Source organism: Ciona robusta, chromosome 2, assembly GCF_009617815.1.
Source record: "Ciona robusta chromosome 2, ASM961781v2".
In the NCBI taxonomy this organism is placed as follows: Eukaryota; Metazoa; Chordata; class Ascidiacea; order Phlebobranchia; family Cionidae; genus Ciona; species Ciona robusta.
The window spans coordinates 3,640,916-3,662,820 of record NC_143236.1 but is presented as its reverse complement, the minus strand read 5'-3'; the positions used below and the strand labels follow the sequence as shown (position 1 = coordinate 3,662,820).

The following is a 21,905-nucleotide window of genomic DNA, read 5'->3' as shown; positions in this document are numbered from 1 at the left end:
GTGTCCAAAATGGAGCAAAAGTGGTGACTTTGACAAAGGGTTTAAACGAACTTGTTAAGTTTTGTTTGTGTTTTCCTATTGTGGGAAGGTGTAAAACAGCTTCTATTTACCTTACCAAACATTTTTTAGAAAAAATGTATAATTTTAGCCGCATTAAATGACTAAAATGTCGCAAATCAACCGCTTCTAATTCTAATTTTTGACTTTTTTTGACACAGAAAACAAATAACACATGTTTTTTACATTTTTCAACCTTTAAATTCGTTTTTAGGCCCAAGTTTTTCTGTAATTTACCGAAAAACATACATTTTCCCTATACCTACTGTGTTATTTTGGACCCAAATTGCCGTTCAATTTGTGTTTTACGTAACAATGGGTTGGACTACTCGGTATTTCTATGGCTCTGATGTAAACATGGTATGTATAATCAGGGGATTTCCCAAATGCAAATATACCAAATTTATGACAATATGCCAAGAAAGACATTGAAGGTCTTAAATCGTTGTTTTGAATTACATTTATAATAATACTAAATTATTTTGTTGCTGTAAAACATACTCAGAGTTAATTTATAATGATAATAGAATATTTTTAAAAAGATTGTCGCATAAAAAATGTATACGATTTTTATTTTCTTTTGCAAGATTTTTATTATCCATGCGAACATTTGATTGACAGACTAGAAAGAGTGCGATTCGGCTGTTAATTAAAGAGGTTCAAAGACAAGAGCCGTATTGATTTTTATAACATCACGAACAGTTTGCGATCTACCAGTTTAATAGTTATGCCATTCGCGAATCAGCCAACAGTTTCAATCACTGAACTGACAGAAGACAACGTTAAATTCGTAGTAGAAGATACAGATCTTAGCACAGCGAACTCTGTACGACGAGTTTTCATTGCGGAAGTGAGTAATATATTAGCGAATATTATAGCGTATAATATTTTGAAACTGCAACTGTTATTAAATGAAACAATTGAGAGACACATAAGGTTCGCCACACTGCTCTGTATCTGTACGTGTACCTAATTAAACAGCCTAGCATTCATATGTTATTCAAATTTTTTTTGTTCCTTAGGTACCAACCTTAGCGATTGATTGGATACAAATTGAAGAAAATTCATCAGTTTTAAATGACGAGTTTTTGTCGCATCGAATTGGACTCATACCGCTTACCTCAGATGATGTGGTTGACAAAATACAAGTAATATTTTCATTATTTTGAACAGGTTTTGCTAAGCTGTATAAGACATGGTGTTGCTACCATTGTGATAATGGGTTTGATTTTTGTGCAAGAACAAAGCTTATTACACTACCCAGTGGCCACTAATCGGTTGTTCAAATAAGAGCTATACAGAAAGCACAAACAATACTACAAAGTTACATGCATGATAACTTATAAAAAGAACATGATATGTATAAAGCTGCCAATAAAACATCGTATGACTCTTTCTATGCAGGAATAAAGTTGTCTAACCATGCAAGCATGAATAAGTTATCTATATCTTCAACCTTAACTGGTGTACATCATGATCTCCTATATGCTTAGCTATTAATTTATTTAAAATTTTCATTCAGTATTCTCGTGATTGCATGTGTGATGATTTCTGCCAAGACTGTTCCGTGGAATTTTACCTTGATGTAAAATGTACAGGGGAAGGTACTAGGCAAGTTACAACCCGTGATCTGATATCTATGAACCCTAAGGTACAGACTTAACCAAAGAGCTCTGTAGAGTTTTGATTTCACTGTTGTACTGGATGTAGGTGGTTCCTATCACATCCAGGAGTCGTGGAGACAGCAGTAAAAGTTTTGGTGAACAAGATGATATTTTGATTGCAAAACTTCGAAAAGGACAATCGTTGAAATTTAAAGCATTCGCAAAGAAGGGGTTTGGTATAAAACTTGCTGACTTCGCCAGAAATAGTAGTCATTTTGATGATTTTTTACAGGAAAAGAACACGCAAAGTGGCAATGTGTGAGTGCAGTTGCATTCGAATATGATCCTGACAATGCGTTACGGCACACAACATATCCAAAACCAGAGGAATGGCCTAAAAGTGAATACTCAGAACTTGCAGATGATGAAGACAAATACCAGGCAGAGTAAGTTGTTGTAAAACATAAGAAGCGTTTGTTGAGAAGTGAAATTAGGTTTGAACATTATGTTAGGTTCTACGGTGTAGACGTGTAGTTCACAATGAAACTTGGAATTTAGGCCAGAGTTTTCGCATTTCCCTTCAAACAAAACTATGTTTGTCTTTTTTCGGTATTTTACATCTTCGTTTTTATTACCAGTTTTGACCCGCATGGAAAACCAAACAAATTTTTCTTCAATGTTGAATCCACTGGTGCACTGAGACCAGAAAATATTGTACTAAATGGACTTGCAGTGTTAAAGAAAAAACTTAGTGACCTACAGACCCAGCATAGCCAAGAGCTTCAACAAGATGGCCTGACCATTAACTAGCTGCTATGGATTGAATATTTTTGTACAAATTCATGAAATATTTGATGTGAACTTTTATACTGCCGAAATACATCTTAAAAAAATAACCTAAGTTTTTAAGCTACAAAAAGTGTTGTTTATTCATCAAACAGCAGATTCTCTGATATTATTACTACCCTTTTCAGTTTTTAATTGATTTTCTTCTATTGCCTTCTGTTTCTTTAGTGGATTTTCTACATAGTTGAATAATACAGGTCCTATTCTTTCAAGATTGTTCTTCCCATATTGAAACCAGAGTTTTTGACACATCTGTAACGCTAGGCATCGCTTCTGTCTGCAGTTCTTGCAAGTTCGGAATCCATCCACAACCTTTGTTTAACAAATTTTCAACTTATTTACCTAAATACCATGATTTACTATTTTAAAGAAGATTTTATATGTTTTTTAAAGTTGTTTTACCAAAAACAAACTTCCGAATCATGATTTTTACAACAGCTTCTATGGCGTTATCATTTATTTTTTCAGTGCTGTAGAGTATATACCCTGATAAACATGACTTGAACAGGATGTCTGTACCAGAATAAACTGCCATTGGAGCTGTTTTAAATTTATAATGTGCATGGCAGCAACAAGTTATATAATTCTGACCCATTACTTCATCATCAGGATACTTTTGACTCATTGGCGCCATAATAGTGTGGCAAACTTCATTCACGACTTTAAACGACTCTCACCTTCCATTCTTCCTCTGGTGCCACTGGAACCACATCCTCTGGATTTTCTATACATTCAACTCTTTTCTTAATTTCAAATTCACCATTCAACTTCAGCTGCGTATACCCAATATCTGATTTGGTGGGTTCACCTTGTGGCATGCGGACAGGTTGTATTCTAAAAATGAAGCGTCCAGGCTGGTACATTTTTTTACTTTATTAACCAGCCATTTTTAATAGAAAATTAGAACATGTTACGAAAAATAGCAAAAAATAAGTTGTATGTTTATATAAGACAGTTGCATTCAGTGTTAAAGTAAACAATCTTTAAGGATGTTAAAATTTAAAATGAACACTAACAACAAAATGCAGTGGCTGTTAAGTTTGTATTGAAACCTATGAGTTCTACCTACTTGATTAAATGTTTAATGCCCCATAAAATTTCGTTCATCTTTGGTGAATTGATTTGAATGCTGATATCATTTACCTAAAATTTCTTGGGTTAGATTAAAGTACTAATACAAACATTGCTAGCTAGAACGCAGACTACTGTTTGCACTCTTTATAATAAGACAGGGCTGGGTCATCTAAATAAAGAGTGAGTACAATGCCAAATAATATTGTGTGTCACAATCCACATTTAGTCTGTGTATTGATAAATGCTTTACTTTGAAAAGAAATAACTGATATACATAGAGAAATAAAAACAAATGGCAATTATAAAAACAAAAATAATAAATAAAACCTTCTCCCGGTAATCCTTTAGCTGGTGGCCACCTAAAATTTTGGTTTCAAAATGTTCTATAGCCCTCACTGATACCTGCTGTCTAATTTTTTTTTCAAAAAAGTCGGGCGTTCGTGTTGAAAATTAACTTTAAAAATGCGCAACAACATGCTGTGTCACCGTAATTCGTCTGATTTGCGTAAGGTTAACGATTTATTACGTCACAATTGCGGTCTGTTACGTCACAATAGTGGTATATTACATACGTTATAAGACGGTATAGCCTTGTTTTTCCCCACTGTTTTAACGTAGGAATCAAACGTAACAATACGCATTCTATGACGTAATAATCCAACCTTGGTTTAATTCATAACGGCTGATGTGGAAAATACAGTGACGCAGCACGATTTCGCGCACTTTCAAAGTTAATTTTCGACACGAACGCCCAAGTTTTTTCAAAAAAAAATTATACAATGAGTATCAGTGAGACCTAAGGAACATTTTGAAACCAAAATTTCAGGTGGCCACCAGCTAAAGGATTACCCCTTCCCCCCTCCATGGAAAAGCAAGCTAGTCTTTCCTTAATTAATGTTACGTATATGAAAAACTACACACCCGATATAGACCGAGTTCTTTCATGGCTTCCTTCTCCCAGTATGGCCGAGAGTTTAAACGTTGGACTTGGGTTATCATCCATAATTTAGGTGGTTCTTCAAGTGGGTACTCTGGATACATTTCTTTGGCATTTGTAAACCTAAAATTGTGACAGAACAGATTTAAATAAATTGTGAAATTGACGACAAGTATAACAGATTTGTTACAACGAACATATAAAAACTTACCCTAATTTTTTTGCTGTTTCGTTGATGGAGGATGGTTTTAACGGATAGCTGTTTTTAACCAAGTTTGCAGCAGAATTATGAAAACCCCGTGTGCATATTCGGGCCAAACGTAATTGAATATAATTTGTAACAGACATGTTGCGTTGTTTTTTTGTAGTTATTGCTTCAACAACTAAGAATAAGCTCTTAAAACACAATCGCTTAATTCATTTACAACGTTTATACACAATACATATAAACAAAAACGTGTGCATTCATGCCTGATATCACGTGTTTACCATGCATTGATCATTTATTGGGCACGTTAGTGGTATCTATGGTGGACCTATGAATGTTTTTTATTTGTCAGGTACTCGTTTGAGATAACATGATGAGCTCTAATGAATGGGCACGAAAACTACGACGTCATATCGTCAGTTGAAACGCATAACAAAGGGACAATATGTTGAATAGATTACTGTCCGATATGCAGTGTACGGATCCGCACACAGGACTTTACGTTGGTTTGATGGTGGCTAGTATTAGGCTACATGGTCGTAAAACTATATTTTATAAGATTTTTTTGTAGAAAGTTTCGTTAGACATAATCATGAAAGTGCTCTTTTTAAAACAGAAAAACAAAAAAACAGTTTTGATATTTATTTCTTGCATAAATGGTTTAATAGTGGGTTAAGAGTATACAACATGCAAACGGCTCAGAGCAATTTTTACACTAATATTTAAAAAAAACAAACAAAGGGCTAAATATTTGTAATAGTAGCCTAGTAGGACATGCAAATGGGAATACTAATTTTAGAAGTGGAAAATTTAGGGGTGTGCAACATAAAATCAGGCTATGTTAATACAGTTAATATACCAAGAGATTAAGGAATACAGATAATCTTTATTTAATATATCAGATGATTAATAAGCATTATGAAGAAATGGTATCTCGATTATAGTTTAACTTTAACCTATATTGGTGGGGAATACTGGTATACTTAAATAAAATGTCACTCAATGGTAGCATTAAAGAATGGAAATATAGGTAGAATGAATATGTAAGAATCGAACTATGTTGAACTATTTATCACACCAATCCTTTTGAGCTGCACGCCACGAGGCACCGATATTTCCCGCTCCAAAACCTGATATCGTCTGAAACCTTTGAATTAATTCAAAAAACAAAGTTTTTTCTTCAAACACTGGATTTGTAAACGCTTGCATGATGAACCTGAATAAAAATGGACTATAAAACAAATATCCTACTATTAAGTTCCATATATGTTTTTTTTTTTGTGATTATTTAGAAGTGAGGTCCTTGTCAAGGACCTGGGATTTAAGCCAGATTTAGCCCATATTACCCCAACACCCGGAAAGCCCATTAAGTCCTTTGTGCGACCATAGTGCCGCGACACGCATCGAACTCAGACGCGTATTTTTTGCACCATTTGTTAGTACCTTCGTCGAGCATCGAACCGGGACACTTTGCTTTTTGATGCAGGCACCTAAACCACTGAGCCAAGGCGCCGGACCCCATAAATAGTTACTCGGAAATGACCATAAGGTGTATGAAACGGAACACCCAAGTTTTAACGACTGTTGTTGCCATTTCAATTTTACTATTTTGTAAAGAATAAAATCTACTACAAACAATGTAATACCAGTTTGTGTTTTTCAAATGTTGTTTTTGCTCTTCTAATCCACTCACACCAAAGTTTAATTCGCACCAGTCACTTCCACTTTCTGCTTCTCCTTGGTTTCTTTCAAGTAAAATATTATTTGCTTTTAAAGTTTCCACTGTTAAGTTTAAATCTTCGACTTCATTTCGTGAAAAGTTCTGTAAAGATAAATTAAACAAGAGAGCAAAGCTCCAATGAGTAAGCACTTATTAAAATAATTAGCATAATATTAATTAACCCTTTTAGTACAATGATCGACTAATTGACTAATGTTGAAAAAATCATGGCAAAAACAACAATACCAACTGTTTGACGAAAAAGTATCTATATGACCACCTATGTTCTTGTGGATATGGTTAGAGAATACAGAATGGTATTTCTTTTTGTTATTTGTAAGTAAGGTCCTACAGTGGGGCATGTCATGGAACCGTTGGCCTGTAACACCTAGGGTGCTACAACACATTTAGTAACCACTGGGTTGGGGCAATGTCTGCAGCTTTACATGAAGGCATTAGCATGCAATGTAACAACTCTACACTTCAATAGTATCCTAGTGACTTATATGTGTTGGTTTACACTTACAGAATAAATTACTTACCTCTATATAATATGCATCTGGAGGTAACACACATTGCAAACCACTTGCTTTGTAATGAGAAATTGCATCCACGATATTATTAGTGGAGAAGGCAATGTGTTGAACTCCTTCACCCCTGATAAGATAACTGTATTATTATGTAACAGACACTGCTGTATGTTATAAAGCAAGAAAGCAAAGCTCTAATGAATGAGCACATATTGTAATTAGTATATTTTAAATAACTCCTCTATCATTTGTGACTAAGCTTAGTTAAACAAAATATTGGCTTGTCAGGGGATAACGGTTATTTTGAAGGTATTGGAATTTTACATGTACTATTAATACTCACTGATGCATAGAAAAAAACTCTTCCATTAGACTTTTCTTATCCAGCTGGAGTGCTTCACAAAGTACAAACTTTGGAACTTGTGGAACTTTGTTTTTTAACTTTTGTTCTGTAACAATGATCATGGTATGTTAACAAGTTAATTAGTTCATAAAGGAATTGCGTTATTAAAATTAGCGTAACTGGAATGGTAGTTTAAAGATAATGGATCTTCTCACAGTTTTTAATTTACTTTCTATAGTTTAAGTTTCAGATTGGGACTCCAGTTTTCTGTACAGTGTCCATTGATTGGCTTTAACATTAAAAACATACACCATTATCAGTGTACCTTCCAAATGTTGTGGTCCAAGCACAGCTTTTAATCTTAATCCACGCGTTCCTTCTTTTACAACAAAACCATCGTCAAAGTCTTCTTCACTGAAGGAAAGAACATTACCAAAGTTTACACAAACAAGATGTTTTAAACAATAAACAGACACATTTACTTTATTTGAAGTAGTGTTTTTATAGACAACACAATTACAAACAAAATTATAAATAGCAATTAGCAACAATTCTTTAATTTTTACAACTTGGCCTAAATTAACACTTTCAGGTGTTTTTAACTTTTTAAAATAAATCAAAATATATATATATGCGCTTGTATTACAGGGACATAGGTGCACTTATTATTTTTACTGCTCTGTTGTTCCAAGAAATGGAGCAACAAAACACAAATGCAACTTGATTACAAAAGGAGGTGACAAGTAAACACAAATCCTAGAAACACTGGGCACAATAAAAGATGTGAAGATGGTAAACAGATAATGGCAAATAATGATTTGATGTTATCGTACATCAAGAACATTGCTGCTACAATTGCAATATTTATTTTTAAATATTCTGTTGGCTCCCATTCCGCGACAGACATAAATTTTTACAGTTTATTGACATAAATTTATAAAATTTAGAAATTTAGCAATTTAGATACTTACATGTTAATTATCATTCTACTGAATCCCAGACAATGATTATACCACTGTACCACCTCATCAGTGTGTTCTAACTTGAGTGCAAAAGCAATATGATCCACAGCTGTCATAAACTGGGGGTTCTCTTCAGCTTTCCATGCTTGATCAACCTCAAAGCCAGGGAGAAAGGCACCTTCATATTTGGTCAAGTCAATCAAAGTATGTTGAAGGTTGCCCACCGGTGATTTGATGATCGCATAACTCACAATTCCATCTTTGTCCCCAATCTGCAATCAATGACATTACACTGGGTTCCAAAACAATATGTAAAAGTGAAACAATTATCGATTATACAACTTATTTTAGATATATAAACACTTTTGCATAGGACAAAACTTTTTCATATAATTTTCTTTTAAATTCTATGTATAGAAACCGTTTTAAATTAGTGAAAAACTCTCGTTTTAAGTTTTATAACATGCCGATGTGCCATGACACAGTGTAAGAAACCCTATGTTGAAGTAATGAGAAAACACATTGTATCAAATTAAAAATATTACAAAATAGTCACACACAAACATTCTTTATCATTACCATGGGAAGAGTTGTCAACTCACATGGTCGGTTTCTCTATGAATATTTTCTGAAGAAACAGATTTTCCTCTTTGTAATATAAAATCTACTTGTGAAGTTTGCAAACAAACATCACACGCTGTGTTCACAGGGTGATTGTTATTTCTATGGCAGAAGAAATTGCCGCAACAAGGTTCTGCTCCTTCTTTTAATTCGTCAATAATAAAAATCACATCAGCATGGCGTAATACCGTTGTTTTTGACTGCAGTGGACATTTAGACGCCTTGGGGGTGGCATACTTCTTGAACTTTAGTTGATTTATCAAAAATGAAGAGAATTTCTCAACATTTTTGACAGAATATCTAATGTGGTGTATGGTGTGATACATTCTTGTAAGAACATGTATAGACTACATATGTAAAAATTGAACTATGTTGAATTATTTTCAATTGCACTATGATACCAGAAATTAGTACTACGATAGATACTCTAATGCGTGTTAGAGTATCTATGGTACTACCATGACTTTATTAATTGACAATGCTTCGAATAAATATATTAAAACATACGAGTAGTTATTTAGTGATTCGCACATACGGTGTAATTTTAGCGATTCCAAAACAAGCGGGGCAAGACGGGACAGTGCAAATTAATTTGGATTATTAAATGAATTTATTGTTAGAAAGACATACAAATAAAACCAAAAAATTGTACGCCTTGAAAATCAAGTTAGATCTTTAGTAGGCCATGGGGTGGTATTAATAAGACGAATCATTTAATAGCAACCCTTTACAATTTCGAACTATATTTGAGAAAATATCCGCGAACACGCGCAATCCGCACAAAAGAACCAGCTGTTTGCTGCTAGTATTAATCGGCGCAACATAAAGTAACCTGTTAAATCGCACCGTACGCTGAAAACCAGTCAAAATACTAATTTACTCTACCTAAACTCCTAGATTTCTTTCTAAAAAAACGAGATTTTAAGAATTTATATTTTAAATGTTAAAACGACTCCTGTATGCGTTTTCTGGTTATGTATAGCTTATAGGCACCGACCGATGATCAAGGTGCCATTTCCTGGCGTGACGTTGATTCATTTCCATTTCAAAACAAGTAACGTGTTGTAAACACAGAACATATAACCTTTTAAAACAAGTGACTTGTTGTAAACACAGAACATATAACCTTTTAAAACAAGTGACTTGTTGTAAACACAGAACATATAAACTCCATTTGAATGTTATTTTACAGAAATAGGAGTATACATTATTGTGTGGTCGCGTGATTATTTGTGTCTTGTTTATTACCACAATCAAATATATAATACACAAAAATCCGGAGACTTTGGAAAAGTCACTAAGCTATTAATATGCTGAGATTATATGTGAAATTAGTCGCCCTGTGAATCCTGCCTGGCCGCAATACCATAATAGAAACGTTGTTAAAGCTAAATTCGCCCTTGCAACGACAATCTAAAATGGCGATTAGTGTGTTACGTCACAATGTTGAACGGATGCCACAATTAGCTCGCTATCTAATCCTTGAAGCTGATTTGTTAGATTACTCACGTGACTGACGCCTCGCATCAGCTGATTACGCCTGCCTTGATTGCTCCGCGAATAAAACGCCTCTGCTCTAAACCAGGTTCTACTTTAAATCAAGTTAGTTCAACATCAGGTTAACAAGTTGGAAGATATAAAAAGTTTTCTTGGACGATTTGAGTTAAGTAATATTTGATTACATAAGTATTCTACCATGTCATACTAGTACTATATAATTATATATAACATATGTTATAGCTTTATACTATAATATACAGTAATATTATTGCACCACTTTATATATAATACAATAATAAATTTAAATGAAGATTTGTGCCTTGCTTTATTTACACGTTTAAGTTTAAATTACTACTTGTCGCATGCTGTTTCCGGAATCGTGTTGGTTCATTATTACGTCACTCGCGCTTCACACCTATCTCTCTCGTTCACAATCGCTGCGTTCTGTTACGTCACAAACCGACACAATCGTTGAAATTTCGCTGACTCGCGTAAATGATCATTGGTTTCGTTATGTTATATTGCTGAACAATGCATGACTGTTCTTCGTTTTTTTTCATGGGGCCGCATGGGCGTTTGCGTCGACGAAAGGCGCATTAGTTTTATTTTCTAATTAAATTTGCCCCTTGAGCGCGAAGCATGAAGATTAAAGAATTGGTAAAGTATGAATCACAATTGACTTTATCACGTACATAAGCTTTATCTAGAAACATCGATGATGTGACATCACGAAGTGGTGATGACGCCACATAGAAGAATCTTATTTCGTACGTTTATTGTTTCACCATACGTTATTTTGCTTTAAATAGAGTTCTAAACTTAGCGTTTACAGAACATGGTACGTGACGCCATTGGATCACGCGGGCTGCGGAACAAATAAAAAATGAAGGTATAAGTATGAAGTTATAAATTAATATACATATACTGATACTTAACGATTGCATTTTTTGCAGAAGAGTCAGCGAATTATGTTTCAGAAGAAAAGTGCAAGGTACTTTTTTCCGTATATGGTTAATGGTTTGTTTTACCTTTCTTGTCCAGCAAGGGCTTTCTTACAAGAGTAGACACCCACTATACCAGCATTGGCTGGGGGCTTTTCGTCCCGTATTGGCTTTCCACCAACGCCAGCCACATAAACTATTAAGTTTTTTTTAATCTTGTCTCTATTTATGCCGTTTAATTTGTTTCCTGTAACTTTCTTCGTATTGTTGCGAAATAAAATTTAAAAATACTTAAACTCTGCTTCATTGCTTAGTAGTATTATGATGATCTTTACGTCTTGGAAAAGTGACGTCAGATCTTTATACGTCACTTTACAAATGACGTCATTGCGCCTTTACGTGTTTAATTACCACTGGTCCATTTATCAAGTTAATTATGTGACCGGACTCTGATGGCGGCTTAATCCCAGAAATCGAAATGTATTGAAGCTCAACTGACGATTTGTTTACTAAGCTACACTTTAGTTGTGCAAAATGCCCTGGTGTACATAGTAGGGTGGGGTAAATCTTCGGGTAAGATGGGGCTTTTAAATCTTGTTTAGTCGTTTTACGGATATCCAGTCGACATACCCACGCTATGGGTATATAATAACTTCTTGCGTAAAAGCGAATAAAGCTTGGCTGCTATACTTGCAAAAGTATAACGCCATATACTGCCAACCATAGATTTTATACTAACCAATAAAGAAATAACCAAACATCTATACTTTTTAAACTACTAACGAAAAAAAATCTACCAAGGAGTCTAATTTTTATTTTTGTTTAGAAATCATGATCTATCTCTTTTAGGTGCAATCACCGCTATAAACTTTTACCGATATTCTTTAATTTCAAGTGGCATAGAAGTGAAATTGTTTTTACTTATAACATAGCCCACTAAAGATATCTTTGGTAGGCATCCTTAGTAGGCCATGCATATATTCCCGTAATCGGCACGACTTACAGCGGAATAATTCATAGACTATAAGTGTTAAACACTAAAACTTAACCAGGTACTAGATTCGGCATTCTTTTGGCCTAGGCTGCCGAAATAAGGCACAAGTTACAGGCATCCTTGTATGACAAGAATTATATACGCGTTGAGCAAATCATGAGCGGTAGAAAACTGCTTACAAACAAGTGCGTTGATTACGTAGCGCTTACCGCAGTGTCATTTATATAGGAGGTATTGTTAGACTGGTCTTTTATACTGTGTAGACCTATAGTTCCACTGTTTCAGGCGATATGGTGTAGATTGATAGAATCACAAAGCCAAATACCAGTTTACATTTGTTTATTTACATTTAAGCAAGCAAAAACATCTTATACTTCGAAGCACACTGAAAACCATCGTATTTACACATTCTCTCTAACAATCACAGTGATTTAGGTTGCCTAATACAAGATGCTAATACAAGATATTTAAAGCAAATCAATTCAAACTTTGTTCCGCGGAGTCATTTAAATATAAGCAAGTTTAAGGTCTGCAAAGAAAGTATAAGTTAATACATACGAAATAGTCCATAGTTAATTAAAACACATACTTTAGTTTGCACCCTTCGAATCACGAGCCTTGGATCTCATCTTGTTGAGTTGGGATTCGGCCATCTCTGCTCTTTCTTCTGCATCGTCTAATTCGTGCTGGAGTTTGCGGTATTTACTCAAGTTTGTGTTGGCTTGTTCTTCCTATAACGAAAAACAACATTATAAAGTATTGTATATCGCATGTCTAATGTCTTTAAGTTACCGCTTCTTCAGCTTGTCTCTTGTATGTTTTCACTTTGATCTGTAGTTTATCAACTAGATCCTGAATGCGTGTTAAGTTCTTCTTGTCTTCTTCACCTTGGTACGACACTTCCTTCAATCGTCGCTCAAGTTTTCGTTGTCCCTTCACTGAGTCACCGTTGCGACGCTGTTCCGAATCAAGTTCGTTCTCAAGTTCTCGAATCTGAATAAAGCAAACGCCGTTATAACCATGTTCTATTCGTTAATAGGCTATGTCGTTTATAAAGTTGCAGCTAAACGCACTCTGGTCTCAAGTTTTTGCACTTGTTTCTTGCCACCCTTGAGCGCGATGTTTTCAGCCTCATCAAGACGTTGTTGAAGATCTTTAACAGTTTGTTCCATGTTCTTCTTCATTCGCTCCAAATGAGAAGATAGATCTTGTTCTTTCTTTAATTCTTCGGCCATGGTAGCAGCCTGTATGTAAAGTATAATGGATCAGGATCATTTCCTCATCTTAAATAAACTATAACACAACCTGAATAAATGTACTTACATCAACAATAGCCTTTTTAGCTTTGTCTTCTGCATTCCTTTGTTCTTGAACGGATTCCTCAACCTCTCCTTGCATGGTTTGAAGTTCTCCTTCCAACTTTCGCTTCTGGTTGATAAGAGCGGTGTTTTGTGTGTGGAGTAGATTAGAACGTTCGCTGCTCTCAAGAAGCTCGGTCTCAGCCAGTTTTCTTCCCCGTTCTGCTTGCTCAAGAGCAGATCTGAGCTCCTCAATCTCAGCAGTAAGAAGGTTTCCTCTTCGTTCAATCACAGCTGATTGTTCTTGAAGATCTTCACCATGTCGCTGAGCTTCATCCACTTGCATTTCAAGATCCTGCAGAAGAAGATACATTGATAAATTCAAATACATAAAGGTTTACGTTGTATGTTTACCTTAACGTGGGACTGAATAGACTTGGCTTGTTTTTGAGCTTCGGAGGCTTGTCGGTTGGCATGACCAAGTTGGATTTCAAGATCATTAAGATCTCCTTCCATCTTCTTCTTGATCCTCACAGCTTCCTGTCTGGCCTTACTCTCAGAATCAAGAGTGGTTTGCATTGATTCAATTGATCGCTGTTGGTTGCGACTGTACGACAATTTATAATGTTATTCAGTGTGTATTTAGGTCCAATAATATGTTTAGATTAAATGTTGACTAACGTACCGCTGGTTGTCAACTTCTTCCTCCTTCTCAGCAAGTCGACGTTCGAATTCTTGTTTAATTTGCGCCAACTCAACCTGGAGACGAAGAACCTTTGATTCTTCACCTTCAATAGCTCCTTCTGCCTCTTCAAGTGCTGACTGCATCTCGTTTCGTTCATGTTCGAGCGTTCGCTTTGCTTTTTCGAGCTCGTGAATGCTTTTGCCTCCTTCTCCAAGTTGATCGGTGAGATCAGCAATTTCCTCTGAAAAATTAAATATTGTTTACATATGATTTAATAAGAACGTTATCAGTTTTCGGAATTATTTCGTTGCTAACCTTGCAAGTTCTTGTTTTCTCTCTTTACGGTTTCAAGAGCGTCAAGAGATTCTTCGTAAGCGTTTTTTATTTTGAACAATTCAGTTGAAAGACTTCTGGCTTCCTTTTGCGATTGTTCAAGCTCAACTTGAATCTCTTCTGCTTTTTGTTTATGTTCGGCAAGAATCTAACAAATAAAATATGTATGATTAAATCATGTCTCGCCGAGTGAAACACCCCTGTGTTTAAACTACCTACCTTATCAAAGTTTCTTTGCTTTTTATCCAAAGCAGCAGCAGCTGAGTTCGATTTTTCCAAATCAATGGTCAAATCTTCAAGTTCGCTCTGCAGTCTGTTCTTAGTCTTATCAAGACTAGAGGCTTTGGCTTGCATTGCTTCGACCTGTTCTTCAGCCTCTTGTAGACGAATGGCAAGCTTTTTCCTGGTAATGAAAGTTATTAAATGAACCTGTTTTATATTTTTCAGTCATTTTTCGAACTTACTTTGCTTCTTCCAATTCTTCGGTTCTTTGGATCGCATCAGTTTCGTATTTGTTTCTCCATTGAGCAACTTCAGCATTTGCTTTTGATAATGCTCTCTGAAGTTCAGCTTTAGCTTCCTGTTCTTCTTCGTATTGTTCCCGCAAGAGGTCGTTGTCGTGCCGAGAAGCCTGATTGGCAATGTTAGCATATTTAGGTATATAATTGTTACCAGAATAGGTATATAATTATTACCTGAACAGCGTGTGCTAATGCGGCTTTAGCCTTGGTCTCTTCTTCAACAACTCGTTTCAACTCATCAATTTGCTGAGACGAACTGTTTTTGCTTCGAGTAAGTTGCGCCATCAAGTGCTCACGTTCCTCAAGTTGTCGACCAAATTCACCTAAACATTCAGTTGTTATAGCAACATAATCAAAGTTTAAAATATTTGTAGTTTTTTAAACCTACCATTCTCAGAAGAGAGACGAGCTTTAGCTGCGTTCAATTCGTTAACCTCCTTGGTGAAGTTGTCGTTCTTCATCTTTGTTTCATTTAGTTGTTCCTCGAGGTTTCTTGCCATTTTCTCGTAGTTAAGCTTAGCTTTCGTGACGCTCTCCACGTTAGAGGCGAGATCATCAATTTCCATTTTCATTTCACTTTTTTCTTTCTCGAGCTTTTGTTTTACTCGTTGTAAATTGTCGATCTTAAATTGTAAAATAAACAATTAAATACAATTCTGCTCAAACACCAACAACATATAACATTACGAAAATACCTGTTCGCTCATTTCAGATGAGGTGTCAGCATTTTTCTTTCTCAAAGTTGAAACGGTAGCTTCATGTCCCAAATTCGATTCTTCAAGTTCTCGACGCAATTTGGCGAATTCAGCCTCACGTCGTTTGTTCAACTCAATCTGTTAAAAACACCATTTAAATTAAATAAAAAGTATAGAAAACGCAATCAAGGGTTGTTTGATGAATACAAACCTGAGCAGCAGTTGCGCCTCCAGCTTCTTCAAGTCGTTCGCTCAATTCTTCCAATTCCCGAGATAGATCAGCTCTTTGCTTTTCAACCTTAGCACGAGCTGCTCTTTCTGCTTCCAATTCCTCTTCGAGCTCTTCAATTCTTGCTTGAAGCTCCTTTATCTTCTTTTGAAGTTGAGACACAAGCGCTTGCTCATCTTCAAGCTTAGTAGCAAGCTGACTGTACTCGAATTCTTGTTTCTTAAGTTTCTCCTCAAGACGCTGCTTGTCATTCTCAAGATCCATAACGGTTTCTTGAGTAAGACGAAGATCACCCTCCAACTTTCTCTTGGTTCGCTCAAGCTCCATTCGAAGTTTCTTTTCTTGTTCGAGAGAAGCTTCCAACTAAAACCCGGCGTTCAATTTAGTTTTATTCTTGCATTAAGTTCATTTCATTTGAATAATTAGTTTACTTACATCATCAACTTGTTGTTCCAGTTTAGCTTTTTGTTTGGTCAAGCTGTTGACTTTATCTTCTTCAGATTGTAGATCATCAAGAGTTTGTTGATGGGCCTCCTGTAGAGCTTTCTTTTCCTTTTGAAGCTTAGCGATCTGTTCATCTTGTGTTGCTAACTCTTCTTGGAGATTTTTTAGCTAAAGAAGAGAAATATACGTTTAATAGAATTTTAATAACTAATAGCAACATGTATATTTACCTTGTTCTCGGTTGCGTGCTTCTCCTTTTCAACTTTAGCCAAAGTTATCTCAAGATCATCGATATCTTTTTTCAACTCTGAACATTCATCTTCAAGTTTTCTCTTCTTAGAAACCAACTCATTATTGAGCTCTTCTTCGTCTTCTAGTCTTTCAGTCAGTTCTTTGATCTTTCCGTCCAACTCAACCTTGGTCTTGATGAGCTGATCGCATCGATCCTCACCGTCATCAATTTGATCTTGTTGCTGCAATGTAAACCATTATGAACATTGGCTTCATAAGTCGCAAGTGTGTACAACTTTAAAAATATACGCTTACCGCTTGCAATTGCATAACAAGGTCGTTCTTTTCTTGAACAAAAGAGACTTGCATCTCTTCTAATTCCTTTCTTCGCTTGGTTTCTTTTTCAAGGTTTACTTTTGTTTCCGCGAATTCTTTCTCCATCTCTTCCAGCTCCTTTGCAGATTCGGCGGTTTTCAGAAGAGGTTTGATCTTGAACATGAGCTTCATCCACTCACAGTTAGCCATTCCGAAGAATGCTCGTAAGTTGGATTGAATGATTCGACACGCTTGTCTGCAGACCAGATTTGTTAATAGGCGTGTTGGTTTACAATTGAGTTAATCTGAAACTCATATACATTTTACCTTCTTTCAATCATCTTTTGATATTCTTTTCTCATAAGCATTCCTCTCATACGAGCTTGGAGAAGTTTGAAGATAGATGCCAGCTTGTTGTCTCTCATCTCTTCCAATCTACCAATCATACCAGCTCGGAAGAAAACCTGCATGATTAATGTTGCTGTTGTGTTCAAATTCGCAATTCGCAGTCGTTGTTAAAAAAGATTGTACCTTAGTATGACCAAGCTTGTACGATTCATGGTTGATGTCAATACTACCAAGCAACTTCTCTGATGCCTTCTTACTATCCATGAATTGACCTTCTGGAGCGGCATTGGGGTTCAAGATTCGGTATCTGTATACATTATCATTAGTATATAGAACACATTGAAGAATATTAGTACAAATAATAATGGAGGCAGACAAATTTTATTTATACCTCTGCTTGAAGTCTCCATACGGAACTCTGTTTGGGAAACCTTTTCTGCAGATACGAATACCTTCCAGTACACCGTTGCAACGAAGCTGGTGAAGTACCAAGTGAGATTCCATCTCTCCCGGGCATTTTCGTTCATTCGGAATAAGACAACGCACGAAATGCGGTGCAGTCGAACTAAAAACGTTATGTTTATTTTTCAGCCCATTTCTTTTAGCATGTGTCAGATATTAGGTACAAACCGAAGATTGGTCATGAGACTGTTAAGTGATTGTCTGTGGAGTGATGATACAGTCATGAAGGATCCACCCTTCTTTCTCTTTCCGCCTTTGCCGCCACCACTTGCAGCTGTAAAACGAATTTATTACCAGGTAATTCTATGAAAGAACGTTCTAGGTACAATTTGGATATTATACAAACCTTCCTCTGGGCTTACATATCCTTCCCAGATAGTTTGCATCAGTTTTAATGACGCTTTCTTGTAAAGATCGACGACACTGTTGTTCAGTGGATCCTTGTTCTTTTCTAACCATCCGCAAATGTTGTATGCCACCTATAATGGCAGAATGTTATATATACCGTGATTACTTAGTTTGTTCTTTAACTTACAGTTCCAGCATAATGGTAAAGTTCGAAATGAGCTTCATACTTTGTCTTCTTTACTGGTTTTCCAAAAGCCTTGCTCTTGCCAAGGTGATTCTGGTATAACTTGTCTTTGAATGTATCATCAGATGCTTTTGGAAACATGCATTCTTCTTCAAGAATAGACATAATTCCAAGTGGCTAAAATTTTTGAAAAAAGAAGTAACTTTCAAGCTCATTCTTTATTTAATTTAGTTTAGAATTAACCTTTTCGATGAGTTCAATGCAAGCTGCCAAATCCATTCCAAAATCGATGAAAACCCAATCAATTCCTTCTTTCTTGTATTCTTCTTGTTCCAAAACGAACATGTGATGGTTAAAAAATTGTTGAAGCTTTTCGTTGGTGAAGTTAATGCAAAGTTGCTCGAAGCTATTACTCTGTGTAAATGTGTTCCGTTAATGCCATATATTTCAACCATTTCCCTTAACTTAACTTAGGGTACTTACGTCGAAAATTTCAAAACCAGCAATATCCAGCACTCCGATAAAGAAACTTCTTGGTAGTTTGGTGCTCAGAGTTTGATTGATCAATTTGACCAACCAATCAAAGTGACGACCAAACAAACCTTTGCTGAGAGCTCCCATACCATAGCTCACCTGAACGTGGTTATAATTGTTCAAACACCATTTTCCTGACAGTATTAATTTTGTACTTTACCTGGTTACAAGATTGTCCCTTGGTAACATATTCGTTTCCAACCTTTACACGAGGGTGGCAAATGTATTTGATAAAGTCGGCAGAGTTCAACCCAAAAAGATAAGCAACTTTGTCGGCGTCTGTAGTTGAATGAAATAAAGTTAAAAGAATCTTTTAAAGGTTTTCTGTATAGGTCTTTTGGATTAAGTGATTTATAGTTACAAAATGTTTCGTATTAAATAACCTTCTGTGCCGTCAGGTTCTGCTTGTTCTTCTCGTTGTTTGTTCTTGAATTTCATATTCTGTTGGTGCATAATACCAGCCATGATTCGGTAAATTCCGGTGATCTCTTCTTGGTTGAAACCGAGTACACGGAAAGCATCCTGCGAAAAAGTAAAAAAAAATAGAACTCCTGTACTGTATGGAAATATTTGTACTTACGTCTGTAAGCAACAATTCTGCACCATCATCCAAGTTATCAACCGATACTACGCCCTGAGAAATGGATTTGTAATCGTATGGATCCTTAGTAACCAACAGTTGATCTATAGAATATGAAATATACGTTATTCGTTTATAGATAACACTGCTTTTGTTTTTGCTCAGACTTTACTACTTGCCGATAAGTTCTGGTTTAGATCCAGAAATGATTTGGTAAAAGATGTGGTAGTTTCTTTCACCCTCTTGTTGATAGATCACACGGGATTTTTCAAGCAGATCTGTATTGTAATGAAAGGCGTAAGCAATTCTGTTGTCTTAGATACAATATTTAAATAACGATATTAACTTACAGTGTTCAATGTCTCCTGACGCAAGAAGACCAGTGCTGCCAAAGTGAATTCGAATAAACTTACCCTGGAAGTTTATCAAGTTATTAAACAGAGCCTGATGTGACACCTATAACAATTTAGCATCTATATACTTACGAATCGGGAAGAGTTATCGTTTCTTACAGTCTTAGCGTTACCGAAAGCCTCCATAGCTGGGTTACATTGAACGATTTGATCTTCAAGTGTACCCTATTAGCGTATTATAATGTCAGTGGTTAAGGTCGAGCATTATACACATTTCAACCTATAATTGATTTAAATTTTACCTTTCCGTCATCTTGAGCAGATCCATAGGCAGCAACCAAAGCGAAATACTGAATAACTTTCTTTGTGTTGACAGTTTTACCCGCACCAGACTCTCCTCTATAACATACATTAGTGTTTACTTTTACCCGTTATATAGCAATATGCGTTTTATTCTCATAATTGTTCTCAATATATACTTACGTGATCAACATGGACTGGTTTTCACGATCTAAAAAAGATAATTGTGTTTATTATTTCAAATCACTTGTTAAAAGGGTTCTAATCACACGAACTTACTCATCAACATTTCGGTGTAAGCGTTATCAGCGATGGAATAAAGATGGGGAGGCATCTCAGTTCGTCGCTTTCCCTTGTAAGCAGCAATCACGTAGGGAGCGTATACGGGCAACATCTTATAGGGGTTAACAGTCACACAGAAGAGACCGGAGTACGTCTAATAGAAAAATAACGTGTAAGACATATGAGATTACTTTATCACATATATTAGAAGACGTACGTAGATCATGAAAGATTCGTATCGTGATCGAAGATTGTTAAGAACGCTGGCTTCGTTGAGGAAGGTCATGCCAGCCATGTCTTCGCATTTCTCATACCGAGGCGGGTTCATCTCCTGGAGGTCGTCTTCTTTTACTGTCATTTCCTAAAAAAGTAGAGAATATTTTAAAGCCCCGCAACGTTTTTTGTATTATTCTTATCATATGTCACAGTTATCTGTTATACCTTTCCCTCAGCGATTGACTTGATAGTACATTTCCCTTTCTCAGTCTTGATCAGTTCTCCTTTCACATAAGCTTCAGCTTTGTCCGGGAACCAAACATACTTCTTGCCTAAATTTAGTTTTTATTTACACAATGCTTTTTTGTACTGGTCAGAAAATCCTAACGAACTTACCGTCCGGTTTCTGAGTCTGGTTTTCAATAATCTTCTCTCGGCTCAACCGGAGGTACTGGGCTGCATCTTGGCATGCTTCGTAATCGAAAGACATCTTGACAGAGTAGTTGTAGTAATACTAACTAATTAGAAAATCTAGAAATACCAAAACAAAACTAGGTAAGGTTGTTTCTAATTGCGCGGTTTTAACTCAAAAACAATGATATATTTCATGAGAAGTTTATTATGAATTGATTTCTGTCAAGACTTAAGACTTGAGATGCATTCAATTAGGCCACCAGCGTGTCCAATAAGCTGGTGATAATTCTAAACTGATCCGAAAACTTGAACTATGTTTGTGAACGTACTAAGCGGCCTGCTGCAGTGTTGTACAACTCAAGTGTGTTTCAAGCCTTTAGATCTACTGCTTTTATACCGCCTGCCCATTGTCACCTACGAACCATAGAAGCAGCTGCATTGTGTTGCACCTATAGCTGTCAACGCCATTGCACGCCGACGATGACCACATGGCAACGCGTTTAAAGCGTAGCAATGTCATTGACACATCTTCTTAGATCAAAGAATATTTATTCAACTTGATATTTACCGTTTTGATCGTGACCGTGTCATTTTAAGTATGGTTACTGATGTATTTTTGCCTTTAAACGAAATAAACGTTTCCAATTGGACTTCTCGTAGGTCTAGCAATTATTCAGTATGTTTGCATTGAAGCGTTTATGTATAAATTTGGACCTGGTTTACTATTGTATTTGCCGTCATCGTGTTAGAAAAGTAATACTACAAAGCCAAGCTGTTTTTATTTCACCGTTTACAG

At 35.9% G+C, this 21,905-nt stretch overlaps 4 protein-coding genes and 1 long non-coding RNA gene across 7 annotated transcripts; 2 read left to right on the top strand and 3 right to left on the bottom strand.

Annotated features, from left to right (window-relative positions):
• The first annotated feature begins 654 nt into the window (after window positions 1–654).
• On the top strand, window positions 655–2,557 carry LOC149740241 (DNA-directed RNA polymerase II subunit RPB3-like). The gene is made up of 6 exons (XM_089872927.1): window positions 655–907; window positions 1,080–1,205; window positions 1,580–1,708; window positions 1,768–1,897; window positions 1,954–2,107; window positions 2,300–2,557. Exons 1-6 carry the CDS (start codon window positions 785–787, stop codon window positions 2,469–2,471), a joined length of 834 nt encoding a protein of 277 aa, XP_089729053.1. The 5' UTR covers window positions 655–784; the 3' UTR covers window positions 2,472–2,557.
• Window positions 2,558–2,563: 6 nt separating this feature from the next.
• On the bottom strand, window positions 2,564–5,019 carry LOC149740240 (uncharacterized). The gene is made up of 5 exons (XM_089872928.1): window positions 4,730–5,019; window positions 4,503–4,641; window positions 3,577–3,650; window positions 3,185–3,341; window positions 2,564–2,819 (listed from the first exon to the last, which is right to left on the bottom strand). Exons 1-5 carry the CDS (start codon window positions 4,864–4,866, stop codon window positions 2,595–2,597), a joined length of 732 nt encoding a protein of 243 aa, XP_089729054.1. The 5' UTR covers window positions 4,867–5,019; the 3' UTR covers window positions 2,564–2,594.
• Window positions 5,020–5,354: 335 nt separating this feature from the next.
• LOC149740239 (4-hydroxyphenylpyruvate dioxygenase-like protein) lies at window positions 5,355–9,786 on the bottom strand. Of its 3 annotated transcripts, none has more exons than XM_089872922.1 (7): window positions 8,884–9,786; window positions 8,291–8,553; window positions 7,645–7,733; window positions 7,320–7,425; window positions 6,989–7,115; window positions 6,373–6,548; window positions 5,355–5,873 (listed from the first exon to the last, which is right to left on the bottom strand). In XM_089872922.1, exons 1-7 carry the CDS (start codon window positions 9,226–9,228, stop codon window positions 5,792–5,794), a joined length of 1,188 nt encoding a protein of 395 aa, XP_089729048.1. In that variant the 5' UTR covers window positions 9,229–9,786; the 3' UTR covers window positions 5,355–5,791. The 3 variants fall into 3 exon arrangements, with proteins under 3 accessions (XP_089729048.1, XP_089729046.1, XP_089729047.1); XM_089872920.1 differs by having other exon boundaries at window positions 5,355–5,942; window positions 8,884–9,778; XM_089872921.1 differs by having other exon boundaries at window positions 5,355–5,942; window positions 6,989–7,103; window positions 8,884–9,773.
• A 549-nt stretch (window positions 9,787–10,335) lies between these two features.
• Window positions 10,336–11,618, top strand: LOC149740238 (uncharacterized). Its single transcript, XR_016384443.1, has 3 exons — window positions 10,336–11,169; window positions 11,235–11,291; window positions 11,356–11,618. It is a non-coding gene; the product is annotated as an uncharacterized LOC149740238 (long non-coding RNA).
• Window positions 11,619–12,659: 1,041 nt separating this feature from the next.
• LOC149740237 (myosin-6-like) lies at window positions 12,660–21,252 on the bottom strand. Its single transcript, XM_089872902.1, has 37 exons — window positions 21,092–21,252; window positions 20,921–21,027; window positions 20,697–20,840; window positions 20,477–20,633; window positions 20,381–20,408; window positions 20,200–20,296; window positions 20,030–20,122; window positions 19,895–19,958; window positions 19,724–19,822; window positions 19,545–19,648; window positions 19,348–19,486; window positions 19,125–19,243; window positions 18,914–19,063; window positions 18,674–18,844; window positions 18,434–18,607; window positions 18,245–18,377; window positions 18,067–18,172; window positions 17,828–18,001; window positions 17,620–17,743; window positions 17,416–17,552; window positions 17,089–17,344; window positions 16,773–17,015; window positions 16,534–16,710; window positions 16,081–16,461; window positions 15,870–16,007; window positions 15,563–15,797; window positions 15,349–15,497; window positions 15,118–15,284; window positions 14,873–15,056; window positions 14,636–14,801; window positions 14,321–14,561; window positions 14,050–14,242; window positions 13,661–13,990; window positions 13,411–13,581; window positions 13,130–13,330; window positions 12,927–13,068; window positions 12,660–12,866 (listed from the first exon to the last, which is right to left on the bottom strand). Exons 1-36 carry the CDS (start codon window positions 21,183–21,185, stop codon window positions 12,928–12,930), a joined length of 5,787 nt encoding a protein of 1,928 aa, XP_089729028.1. The 5' UTR covers window positions 21,186–21,252; the 3' UTR covers window positions 12,660–12,866; window position 12,927.
• Window positions 21,253–21,905: the final 653 nt, after the last annotated feature.

Bases quoted from the DNA above. Each gene is read 5' to 3' on its own strand.
- LOC149740241 (XM_089872927.1), top strand. From the start codon at position 785: ATGCCATTCGCGAATCAGCCAACAGTTTCAATCACTGAACTGACAGAA. The intron at 1,206-1,579 runs GTAATATTTTCA...ATTTTCATTCAG, and splicing joins ATGTGGTTGACAAAATACAA to TATTCTCGTGATTGCATGTG. The intron at 2,108-2,299 runs GTAAGTTGTTGT...TTTTATTACCAG, and splicing joins GAAGACAAATACCAGGCAGA to TTTTGACCCGCATGGAAAAC.
- LOC149740240 (XM_089872928.1), bottom strand. From the start codon at position 4,866: ATGTCTGTTACAAATTATATTCAATTACGTTTGGCCCGAATATGCACA. The intron at 4,642-4,729 runs GTAAGTTTTTAT...TCACAATTTTAG, and splicing joins GAAACAGCAAAAAAATTAGG to GTTTACAAATGCCAAAGAAA. The intron at 2,820-3,184 runs GTGAGAGTCGTT...TGTTAAACAAAG, and splicing joins CACCAGAGGAAGAATGGAAG to GTTGTGGATGGATTCCGAAC.
- LOC149740237 (XM_089872902.1), bottom strand. From the start codon at position 21,185: ATGTCTTTCGATTACGAAGCATGCCAAGATGCAGCCCAGTACCTCCGG. The intron at 14,802-14,872 runs GTAGGTAGTTTA...TTTATTTGTTAG, and splicing joins AGCAAAGAAACTTTGATAAG to ATTCTTGCCGAACATAAACA. The intron at 13,331-13,410 runs GTGCGTTTAGCT...TGCTTTATTCAG, and splicing joins TGCAAAAACTTGAGACCAGA to ATTCGAGAACTTGAGAACGA.
- LOC149740239 (XM_089872920.1), bottom strand. From the start codon at position 9,228: ATGTATCACACCATACACCACATTAGATATTCTGTCAAAAATGTTGAG. The intron at 8,554-8,883 runs GTGAGTTGACAA...CATTGATTGCAG, and splicing joins TTCATAGAGAAACCGACCAT to ATTGGGGACAAAGATGGAAT. The intron at 7,426-7,644 runs GTACACTGATAA...TCATTGTTACAG, and splicing joins TGGACCACAACATTTGGAAG to AACAAAAGTTAAAAAACAAA.